Here is a 12182-nt window from a genome sequence, read left to right as displayed (position 1 = left end):
ATTGAATTACAAGATATAAATGACAATGTGGTATTATTAATAGCGATAAATTGAAGATTGAAGTGTTAATAAGATAAGATGATAAAAAACAAAATTATAACATATATCGTAAAATACATTTAACTTTTCAATCACGTGTGCTAATAAACTTACAAGAAAAATTTTTAAATCATTAGTTATATGAGACATAAATAAGTTAACCTATCACTATGCAAGGTTCATTATAATTCGTTATACAATAATTTTACAAAGTTATATAATAATTATGTGTACTCACATATTTCAGTATCAATCACATTTTAATCAATTTGACATCAGATTTGAGATGCAAGCAACAAACAGCATGAGAAAGAGAATACCGCACACATGCGTAAGCCACGTACATGTGAGCTCCACGTTTCGGACACTAGAAAGAGCAGACATACTATTTCCGTCTCCTTTCTTAAGAGGATGCTGGAGTGGAAGCCGAACTCCGACGCGAAAGCGCCATCATTTCGATGGTACTAAAAAAGAAATGACATTATCGGCGTAGCCTACGGACCTATGCCGCGTAGGTCCGTGTGTACGCATTTGTGAGTGGTAACACACTACACTGACGTGTGGTCTGTGTACGTGTGATCGGATAGTTTGTAAACAAACGATGCTTGCGCTTGTTTCCTCGACTGAAATTTCGTCGCAAGGCTGCAATATAATGTCCGAGAAGACATAGGCGTATACAAAGTGTCAAATAAATATGAACTAAATATGACAAAATAATAAATGAAAAATATACATATAATACTATATATATCACTGAAAAAAATGTCATATACTTTTCTTATTTTTATTCTTATGTAGTAAATACAAAATAACTCTAAATAATTAATCAATTAATATATACATATACACATATATTGAATAAATAGTTATCTTTATTTTGTATTTTATATGATAATGACTGAAATAATGAGAGTGTATATCATTTCGGTCATTATATAAAATATAAAATAAAGATAACTATATTCAATATGTATATGTATGTATTGAATAATTAGTTAACTTATTTATTTATTTTGTATTAATTACATAAGAATAAAAATAGGGAAAACATATAATATTTTTTTCCAATTAGATATAAAGTATTATATATACATTTTTCAAATAAAATATTTTATCATATCTAATTTATATCTATTAGACACCTTGTATAAGTCTATTTCGTCTCGTATGTACATACATCATACAGCCATACGATAAAATTTCAATTCCGAGAAAAAAGGTGAAATGACTTTATAAATTATCCGATAAAACATTAACAGACCACACATGTAGTAAATTACTAACTAAAAGAACTACGTATTTCTCAAAATCTGCAAGCTCACAATAGATCGCCTCTGACAATATTTCTTACAATTTGTTAGCTCACGAATAAATCGTCTTTGGCTCTCTTTTTTCTAAACTGTCAGCTGACGTTAGATCGCCTCCGACTATATTTATTAAAAATTGTCAGCTCACGGTAGACCGCCTCTGACTTTTCTAATTCTACATCGCCAGCACACGTTAGATCGCCTCTGACTTTTCTAATTCTACATCGCCAGCACACGTTAGATCGCCTCTGGCTTGTCTTATTCTTTATTGTAAAATATTTTCACATCATGTGCTTTCACGTCATGTGCTTTATATATATATATATATATATATATATATATATATATATATATATATATATATATTATGTATATTATGTACTCCATATTATCTATATTGATATCAAAATATCTATATAAAAAATTAACACCATTTTATATACTGTTTTTACAAGAAATGTATATGATATATGCCACATTTTTTATTTCTAAAGCATGAAATATAAAGATATTTTTAATTTTTTGTGTCTATTATTTGTAAAAAAATCTTGATAAAAGAAACAACATTAATTTTGCGACTTGCAATAATCTGTTTCAATATATGCTTCTTTTAAATATTTAAAATTAGCCTTATTTTATGCCTTATTTCTGTCATAGTAGAAAAGAAACATTATGTCTTATAACAGAGAGAAATGACAAAATATAATATTGTCTAAAGTACAGTCCAATAAAAACTGTTAAAATTAAACAATATATATAATAACATATATTATAATATATTTCTTTTCTACTGTAATAGAAATAAATTTTATATTTTGATGTGTATTTTAGATACCAAAGTAAGCGCATAAAATAAGGTTAATTGTAAGTATTTAAAACAAGTATATATTGAAACAAATTATTGCAAATCACAAAATTAATGTTATATATTGAAACAGATTATTGTAAATCACAAAATTAATGTTGTTTCTTTTATCAAGATTTTTTTACAAATGATACATACAAAAACCAAAAATACCTTTATATTTCATGTTTTATAAATAAGTTATATGACATATGTCATACGTCATATACTTATTTATACATAATATAAGTTACTGGCCCTACGGAGTCGGACTCCGACGGCGAGGACAGAGCCACCGCGGGGACATCAACAGTGAGCAGTGCAGCGGAGGGCGCTGCGCCACCCCTGAGGAGGAGTTGTAACGAATGTCCAAGGCGATACCCGGCTCTCCCTCATATGGCAAGGAAGGTCATCGGCGAGGGTTTTAGTGGGTATACCAAGGATTTCTTCTCTGGAGACTCCCACATAACCCACGGGTTCTCCACCGAGACCCGTGGGTATCCATAAAAGATTTCCCCTGCCTTACAAAAAAAAAAAAAAAAAAAAAAAATACTAAAATACCTATTAATAAATAAATGCAATTACCTGAAAGATGATTCGTTAGGCCTCGTATATTTTATGACGTTGGTGTTGACGTTAGCGTCAGCGTGAACGTGGGCGTTGACGATGGCGTAGGGGTTGGTGTTGGCGTAGGCTTTGGCGTTGACGTAGGTTTTAGCATTAGCGTAGACTACGGCGTTGGGGGCTGGCGTGCGCTTTGGCGACGGCGTGGGCGTAGACGCGTCCGCAAACTTGATCATTGACATAGGCGTGGCCGCAGGGCCATTCTTCAATAAGTCGCTAATGTCCAGCATTAGCGACGAATTATAGAGTGGCCCGTAGCTATGTAGCCTAGCCCAACCGTAGCCGCAGCCGCATTCGTAGGCACCAGCCGTAGCCGCAGCCGCAACCGTTGCCGGCAGCCCTTGCCGTAGCCATAGCCGTAGCCGTAACCGTAGCCGCAGCCGTAGCCATAGCCGTAGCGGTTGCCATCCATCATACGCAACGGACAAGAGCGGAGTTGATCTGTAAAATACAAAATCGAGTTCAGATTAATAATGTGTTAAACTTAGTATTTTATAAATAAAATTATTGTACATATTAAATTTTTTCTTTATTTCCCATAATTTTTAATCAAATTCTTATACATTGAGAAAAAACTAATTTTTTAGTAAATATTCAGTAAAAACTTTAATTTAACTTCATTGTAAGTTGAAAGAATTGAAATTATTTGCTTTTCAAGGAAAAAAATATTATTATGATACTAAAATACCTATTAATAATAAATGCAATTACCTGAAAGATGATTCGTTAGGCCTCGTATATTTTATTGGCGTTGGTGTTGACGTTAGCGTCAGCGTGGGCGTGGGCGTTGACGATGGCGTAGGAGTTGGTGTTGGCGTAGGCTTTGGCGTTGGCGTAGGTTTTAGCATTAGCGTAGACTACGGCGTTGGGGGCTGGCGTGCGCTTTGGCGACGGCGTGGGCGTAGACGCGTCCGCAAACTTGATCATTGACATAGGCGTGGCCGCAGGGCCATTCTTCAATAAGTCGCTAATGTCCAGCATTAGCGACGAATTATAGAGTGGCCCGTAGCTATGTAGCCTAGCCCAACCGTAGCCGCAGCCGCATTCGTAGGCACCAGCCGTAGCCGCAGCCGCAACCGTTGCCGGCAGCCCTTGCCGTAGCCATAGCCGTAGCCGTAACCGTAGCCGCAGCCGTAGCCATAGCCGTAGCGGTTGCCATCCATCATACGCAACGGACAAGAGCGGAGTTGATCTGTAAAATACAAAATCGAGTTCAGATTAATAATGTGTTAAACTTAGTATTTTATAAATAAAATTATTGTACATATTAAATTTTTTCTTTATTTCCCATAATTTTTAATCAAATTCTTATACATTGAGAAAAAACTAATTTTTTAGTAAATATTCAGTAAAAACTTTAATTTAACTTCATTGTAAGTTGAAAGAATTGAAATTATTTGCTTTTCAAGGAAAAAAATATTATTATGATACTAAAATACCTATTAATAAATAAATGCAATTACCTGAAAGATGATTCGTTAGGCCTCGTATATTTTATTGGCGTTGGTGTTGACGTTAGCGTCAGCGTGGGCGTGGGCGTTGACGATGGCGTAGGAGTTGGTGTTGGCGTAGGCTTTGGCGTTGGCGTAGGTTTTAGCATTAGCGTAGACTACGGCGTTGGGGGCTGGCGTGCGCTTTGGCGACGGCGTGGGCGTAGACGCGTCCGCAAACTTGATCATTGACATAGGCGTGGCCGCAGGGCCATTCTTCAATAAGTCGCTAATGTCCAGCATTAGCGACGAATTATAGAGTGGCCCGTAGCTATGTAGCCTAGCCCAACCGTAGCCGCAGCCGCATTCGTAGGCACCAGCCGTAGCCGCAGCCGCAACCGTTGCCGGCAGCCCTTGCCGTAGCCATAGCCGTAGCCGTAACCGTAGCCGCAGCCGTAGCCATAGCCGTAGCGGTTGCCATCCATCATACGCAACGGACAAGAGCGGAGTTGATCTGTAAAATACAAAATCGAGTTCAGATTAATAATGTGTTAAACTTAGTATTTTATAAATTAAATTATTGTACATATTAAATTTTTTCTTTATTTCCCATAATTTTTAATCAAATTCTTATACATTGAGAAAAAACTAATTTTTTAGTAAATATTCAGTAAAAACTTTAATTTAACTTCATTGTAAGTTGAAAGAATTGAAATTATTTGCTTTTCAAGGAAAAAAATATTATTATGATACTAAAATACCTATTAATAAATAAATGCAATTACCTGAAAGATGATTCGTTAGGCCTCGTATATTTTATTGGCGTTGGTGTTGACGTTAGCGTCAGCGTGGGCGTGGGCGTTGACGATGGCGTAGGAGTTGGTGTTGGCGTAGGAGTTGGTGTTGGCGTAGGCTTTGGCGTTGGCGTAGACTACGGCGTTGGGGGCTGGCGTGCGCTTTGGCGACGGCGTGGGCGTAGACGCGTCCGCAAACTTGATCATTGACATAGGCGTGGCCGCAGGGCCATTCTTCAATAAGTCGCTAATGTCCAGCATTAGCGACGAATTATAGAGTGGCCCGTAGCTATGTAGCCTAGCCCAACCGTAGCCGCAGCCGCATTCGTAGGCACCAGCCGTAGCCGCAGCCGCAACCGTTGCCGGCAGCCCTTGCCGTAGCCATAGCCGTAGCCGTAACCGTAGCCGCAGCCGTAGCCATAGCCGTAGCGGTTGCCATCCATCATACGCAACGGACAAGAGCGGAGTTGATCTGTAAAATACAAAATCGAGTTCAGATTAATAATGTGTTAAACTTAGTATTTTATAAATTAAATTATTGTACATATTAAATTTTTTCTTTATTTCCCATAATTTTTAATCAAATTCTTATACATTGAGAAAAAACTAATTTTTTAGTAAATATTCAGTAAAAACTTTAATTTAACTTCATTGTAAGTTGAAAGAATTGAAATTATTTGCTTTTCAAGGAAAAAAATATTATTATGATACTAAAATACCTATTAATAAATAAATGCAATTACCTGAAAGATGATTCGTTAGGCCTCGTATATTTTATTGGCGTTGGTGTTGACGTTAGCGTCAGCGTGGGCGTGGGCGTTGACGATGGCGTAGGAGTTGGTGTTGGCGTAGGAGTTGGTGTTGGCGTAGGCTTTGGCGTTGGCGTAGGTTTTAGCATTAGCGTAGACTACGGCGTTGGGGGCTGGCGTGCGCTTTGGCGACGGCGTGGGCGTAGACGCGTCCGCAAACTTGATCATTGACATAGGCGTGGCCGCAGGGCCATTCTTCAATAAGTCGCTAATGTCCAGCATTAGCGACGAATTATAGAGTGGCCCGTAGCTATGTAGCCTAGCCCAACCGTAGCCGCAGCCGCATTCGTAGGCACCAGCCGTAGCCGCAGCCGCAACCGTTGCCGGCAGCCCTTGCCGTAGCCATAGCCGTAGCCGTAACCGTAGCCGCAGCCGTAGCCATAGCCGTAGCGGTTGCCATCCATCATACGCAACGGACAAGAGCGGAGTTGATCTGTAAAATACAAAATCGAGTTCAAATTAATAATGTGTTAAACTTAGTATTTTATAAATTAAATTATTGTACATATTAAATTTTTTCTTTATTTCCCATAATTTTTAATCAAATTCTTATACATTGAGAAAAAACTAATTTTTTAGTAAATATTCAGTAAAAACTTTAATTTAACTTCATTGTAAGTTGAAAGAATTGAAATTATTTGCTTTTCAAGGAAAAAAATATTATTATGATACTAAAATACCTATTAATAAATAAATGCAATTACCTGAAAGATGATTCGTTAGGCCTCGTATATTTTATTGGCGTTGGTGTTGACGTTAGCGTCAGCGTGGGCGTGGGCGTTGACGATGGCGTAGGAGTTGGTGTTGGCGTAGGAGTTGGTGTTGGCGTAGGCTTTGGCGTTGGCGTAGACTACGGCGTTGGGGGCTGGCGTGCGCTTTGGCGACGGCGTGGGCGTAGACGCGTCCGCAAACTTGATCATTGACATAGGCGTGGCCGCAGGGCCATTCTTCAATAAGTCGCTAATGTCCAGCATTAGCGACGAATTATAGAGTGGCCCGTAGCTATGTAGCCTAGCCCAACCGTAGCCGCAGCCGCATTCGTAGGCACCAGCCGTAGCCGCAGCCGCAACCGTTGCCGGCAGCCCTTGCCGTAGCCATAGCCGTAGCCGTAACCGTAGCCGCAGCCGTAGCCATAGCCGTAGCGGTTGCCATCCATCATACGCAACGGACAAGAGCGGAGTTGATCTGTAAAATACAAAATCGAGTTCAGATTAATAATGTGTTAAACTTAGTATTTTATAAATAAAATTATTGTTCATATTAAATTTTTTCTTTATTTCCCATAATTTGTAATCAAATTCTTATACATTGAGGAAAAACTAATTTTTTAGTAAATATTCAGTAAAAACTTTAATTTAATTTTATTGTAAGTTGGAAGAATTGAAATTATTTGCTTTTCAAGGAATAAAATATTATTATGATACTAAAATACCTATTAATAAATAAATGCAATTACCTGAAAGACGACTCGTGGCAATGCTGTGTCAAGGGTACGTTAGCTTCTCCTTCAGGATGGTTTACCCTTTAAATCCTTAAGGATAAACCACCATCCTGAAGGATACTGAGCCCTCCCACCACGACAAGGTGTACCCATGGGAGGGAAGAATTATTAATTGTAATATGACTTATGTTGGACAGACGAAAAGACAACTTAACACCAGAATAAAAGAACATAAAAACGACATTAATAAGAAGAGCTGTTCTTCTTCTGTCATTTCCAAACACAGAGTTGATTCTTCCCATGATTTTGATTGGAATAATGTTAAGATATTGGACGGTGAACCCTCTTATCCGAAAAGACTGATTTCTGAAATGGTCTTTATTAAAAGACAAAATGCAGGGCTCAATAATCAAAACGACACGGATTATTTACCTGATGCCTATCTCCCGATTATTAATTTATTTCCTCTTCTATAAATTTTTTTCCCCTCCTTTTTTCTCTACCAATTTCTTTTTACCCCCATCTTTTTCCTTCCCTACTGACTCCTTCCCCCCCCCCCCTCCTTTTTCTCTCTTCCTACCGTCAATCGGAATTTCTGAATTTCTCTAACAAATTACGATCACTAATAGCGTTTTCGATTATACAGGATTTGAACAACCCAGGGTTGGTTAATGACGTCATTGCAACCTCTCCACCAATGAAAGACTTGCATTTATAGTAAAATAGTGATTGATCAACCCTGGGTCGTTCAAATCCTGTATAATCGAAAACGCTATTAGATATTCAAGTTCAACATGTAAAGACATCTGGTCTTTTCCATCTCGTTCCTTCTACTTGGGCGAGCGCTTCTCCATCATGTAATTAATACAAGTACGTTTATCTCTTTTCTTAATTTTACCTTCTTTTTATTTTATTTATTTTAACTATTATTGTATTTTTTTGCATCTATTGCAGTCCTATCTAATTTATTAACAAACAACAATATGGTCGATAAAGGATTGCAAATACGTCTTTTACATCTTTTAATTTTTTAATCATTGCGAGCAAATTTTATATTTTATTGTTTCTTATTTTGTACATTGAAGAAGGCCTGATGGCAGGCTGAAACGTTTGTAAACATTTTTAATGAATATATCATAACCTTTGCACGAAAATCTAGCATTGTGGCTCTTTACGCTCCTTATTGATTTTATTTGATTTAAGAATTATTAATACCTTGCAATCTGGAAAAAATATAATTTTAGCAATAGCTAATAAAATGATCTAAAACAATTCGTTAATAATAAACATATCTAAATATATGTGAAACGTAATTAGAATAAGTAACACCGAAATAAAAATCCTGAACGCGGAAGCTCATAACAATAAAAGCTATCAATCAATAGCTATAATATTTAGAAAGATATTTCTGATATCGGTAGATATTTAGAAAGTATTGGAGTAAATTATTATAATTTACATTTAAAATCAAGTACTTATTTTATTTTCACTATAAACATATTTATTGAAATATTCTATTGTTATCACCTTGGTTACAATATATAATAATAATTCTTCTTCTCATGATCTTTGTATTTTCAATTGCTTAATTAAAAAGGTTAAACAACTTGTGCATACATTACTAAATAAAGATATATAAACATATAAAAATTGTTTTCAATTCTGTCATTATATATATATATATATATATATATATATATATAAAAAATTCTACAAACTCTCCGAATAATTCAATATATCTTGCTCTGATCCATCAATCATGAAATATATTTAGAAAATGTTCCAGGGTTAAATATTCATCAACGTATCTAAGTCTTAGCCTATCCATTTAAGATATTGGATCGAAGAAATAGTGTACTTTTCATATTTTTATTTAAAGTATTCTTGTGTATGATTATATTTTTAATATTATATGATTAATATTTAGTATATATTGATTCGAAAGGTTATTAGGCCGATGAAAGTTGATCGGGCTCAATCAAAATCAATTAGAAACACTTTGCTCTTTTTTAATGTACAACGCATTTTGCAGGTTACATATTTTTTAATAATTTTTATAATTATAATCTAATATAACATATAACTTTTCTAAATATATATAATAATATTGGTAACACATAAATTTAATTTAAATTAATTAAAAGAATAAGTACTTCGTTTTTTAAAAATAAATGCACGTACAACTCAAAATATTTGAAAAAAATACGTGAGAATAAAATTTTGATTACTATAAAGCGATAAACATTATACGGTCTGTAAAATGTGTCGAAAATATTTTTACACTATTGTTCGATCCATTATCTTAATAATAAAAAAAAACAAATTGGGCTCACCAATCAATGCGCAGCAGTGGAGTTGTCGTTCTGTTGATCTGTAAAATATGAAAATAAATCAAAATTATAGTTGCATTCAAACTAATAAATATTTACAACATTTTCAACGAATGAATGAATTATTGTTTACCGTAGAGTTGCTCCGCCAGCGCCCGATGGATCCTCCTGAGCCTCCTCCTCCTCTCAGTGGTCCTTCGAAGCACTCACATTGAATCACACGCGTTCGCGGCGCACGCCTTGCTCGCGTGCGTGTCCGAATACGAAAAATCGCGCGACTCACATTAAACGACACTTCCGACGTCGCAGGCGAATCGAACCGAATTGTCCAAACAGCGTTACGCGCGAATTCCGTCCGCGTTTCAGACAACCGCATTTACCAATTGAGGCACGATTTTCTCAAAACAGAGGGCAAAGATAAGCTCGAAGAAGATGAGGTGCGATTAGTCATCCAATCAACCGACTAGATACAAGGCATCTGAAAAGCAATCGGTAGCCATCGGCTTTCATGTAGAACCGAAGATGCCTTTGCGGTAGTCGAGATTTTATGATTGAAACCGACCTTTCCCTCCTCCGAGCCAAGCCTAAAGTAAAAAAAAATCGTGTCCCAATATTTGTCATACAGCAAAAATGCGTTCATCTATAGATTCGCTATAACTCTCGGCATTAACGGCACTCCCGACGCGCATTTTGTTATACTATACGACGGAACGAATATATTTTGTAGCAGCGATTACGCGCACAAAGTTGATCTGTAAAATAAAAAAATAAATGCAGATTAGTGTTTGAAATAATTAATATTTATAAAATAATTACCGCGTACATTAAACTTTATATTCATTTATTTATTCACACGTCTAAACAAAGAATTAAATTTTTTAATTTAAATTTAACTCAAATTTTTTTGAAATAAATTAAGGAATATAATTGTATTATTCACTTAAGCTTCTGAAGCTTTGTTACATCATATTGTGATCATTCTGTGTGTAATACGGATACATAGTTCTATCTTTTATTTTAATCAAAATAGCTCTTTGATTGAAACAATACTGGTGTTTTAAACCAGTCCCTGCACTATTATTTTTAAAAAATAACATTTTTAACGATAAATTACTTACCACAACGTTGTTCTGCCGTCGCCTGATGCCTCCTAGGCCTCCTCCTCCTCTCAATTATCATCGATGGCTGTTCCTTTTTAGAGCATTCACTCGCGAAAACACGGTTAATTACAAACGATCTTTGTCATGATGACAAAGGTAAACTCGAAAAACGCAATCGCACGAGGCTACAATTCGATATATAGCAGAAGCAACAGCAGAGAAGAGAAATTGAAAATTGCGTAATTAACTTTTCGCTTTATTCGTCGCGACTATGTTACATATAAACTACTTTTCCTTGTTTTTCGCACATGAGAATTAATACAAATTAGTAATTAGTTGTAAGGAATAATCTTTAATATGTGTCTTTATTTGAAAAACAATATGATAAGGAGAATGATACAGAGTTATTTCCGCTGCCGTGTGCTCCGCGCGAGTGCCGTCGTGCGAATGTGAGCAAATTATTACACGCAAGGACGATAAGTACGCAAGACAACAGCGCGCGCACGCGTCTTAGATCACGAAAAACAATCTTCGACGCTAGTACCGAAATTACTCACATGTAGTGTTAGGGTTTGTTTTTGAATCTTGTTTACATCACGGCGTACGTGCTCTGCGTGTTATTATCTTACCAGAGCAGCAAAAGTTTCTTTATATCGTACTTTTTACCGTATTAATTCTCAAATAGCGATCGCGATACATATTAGAAGATTATTTAAGGACGTCCTAAAGATGTCTTTTAGCCGGGATTTTATGATGGCAAGAACGTTCTAAAAAAGACATCGTTTTTTAATTTCTTTAACGATTGGCATTTTGAATTTTGCAACAAAAAACTTTCCACAGATTTTAAAAGAGACGTTTTAATTAAATAAGTATTTTACAAGCATTCTAACACTATCAATAGTAGCCCAGAAGCATGTTGAAAAATCAAGATTACCCGCTGGAACAGCGAGAAACGCTCTATTTTAGTCGGTATTGAAAAATTATTAACAGAAGCACATGATGATAGAGGAGCTCAATCATAACTGTACATGATGGTAAATGTACCGATTAGTGTAGTCGGTACACTTACCATCGTAAGTGTACCGACTATTGTACCATCAATGCATTCGTAATGTTACTTTATCTAATCAATAGATGGCTTATTGTATGAGAGAGCTTCTATACCTTCGTGTGCTCCTATTAACAATTTTTCAATCCCGGCTAAAATGGAGCGTTTCTGGCCATTAAGAAAGGAGACGGAAATAGTATGTCTGCTCTTTTCTAGTGTCCGAAGCGCGGAGCTCACATGTACGTGGCTTGTGCATGTGTGCGGCATTCCCTTCCTCATGCTGCTTACGTCTTAAATCTGGCATCAATGGCATTTCTCGTCTGATGTTACGCAATAAGCTGTGCTACGTATATTTTGTTTCAATTCACGATAAATTTTGAAAAATTTGCGAGGATCGAAGCGAACTCATGCAAATA

General features: G+C 36.1%; 1 protein-coding gene across 2 annotated transcripts; it reads right to left on the bottom strand.

Annotated features, from left to right (window-relative positions):
- Window positions 1–280: 280 nt before the first annotated feature.
- LOC136997311 (uncharacterized) lies at window positions 281–7469 on the bottom strand. Of its 2 annotated transcripts, none has more exons than XR_010888115.1 (8): window positions 7304–7469; window positions 6552–7032; window positions 5782–6280; window positions 5030–5510; window positions 4278–4758; window positions 3526–4006; window positions 2365–3255; window positions 281–503 (listed from the first exon to the last, which is right to left on the bottom strand). XR_010888115.1 is itself a non-coding variant. In XM_067347936.1 (8 exons), the coding sequence occupies exons 6-8, from the start codon at window positions 3660–3662 to the stop codon at window positions 443–445; spliced, it is 678 nt and encodes a 225-aa protein (XP_067204037.1). In that variant the 5' UTR covers window positions 3663–4006; window positions 4278–4758; window positions 5030–5510; window positions 5782–6280; window positions 6552–7032; window positions 7304–7463; the 3' UTR covers window positions 281–442. The 2 variants fall into 2 exon arrangements, 1 of the variants encoding a protein (XP_067204037.1); XM_067347936.1 differs by having other exon boundaries at window positions 2776–3255; window positions 7304–7463.
- Window positions 7470–12182: the final 4713 nt, after the last annotated feature.

Source organism: Linepithema humile, chromosome 1 (assembly GCF_040581485.1).
Source record: "Linepithema humile isolate Giens D197 chromosome 1, Lhum_UNIL_v1.0, whole genome shotgun sequence".
Lineage (NCBI taxonomy): Eukaryota > Metazoa > Arthropoda > Insecta > Hymenoptera > Formicidae > Linepithema > Linepithema humile.
This window is presented reverse-complemented; position numbering and strand designations above follow the sequence as displayed.

Coding starts and splice junctions, on each gene's coding strand:
- LOC136997311 (XM_067347936.1), bottom strand. CDS start 3,662: ATGCTAAAACCTACGCCAACGCCAAAGCCTACGCCAACACCAACTCCT. Junction 3,256..3,525: donor CCTAACGAATCATCTTTCAG/GTAATTGCATTT, acceptor TGTATTTTACAG/ATCAACTCCGCTCTTGTCCG. Junction 504..2,775: donor CCTAACGAATCATCTTTCAG/GTAATTGCATTT, acceptor TTTCTTTTTTAG/TACCATCGAAATGATGGCGC.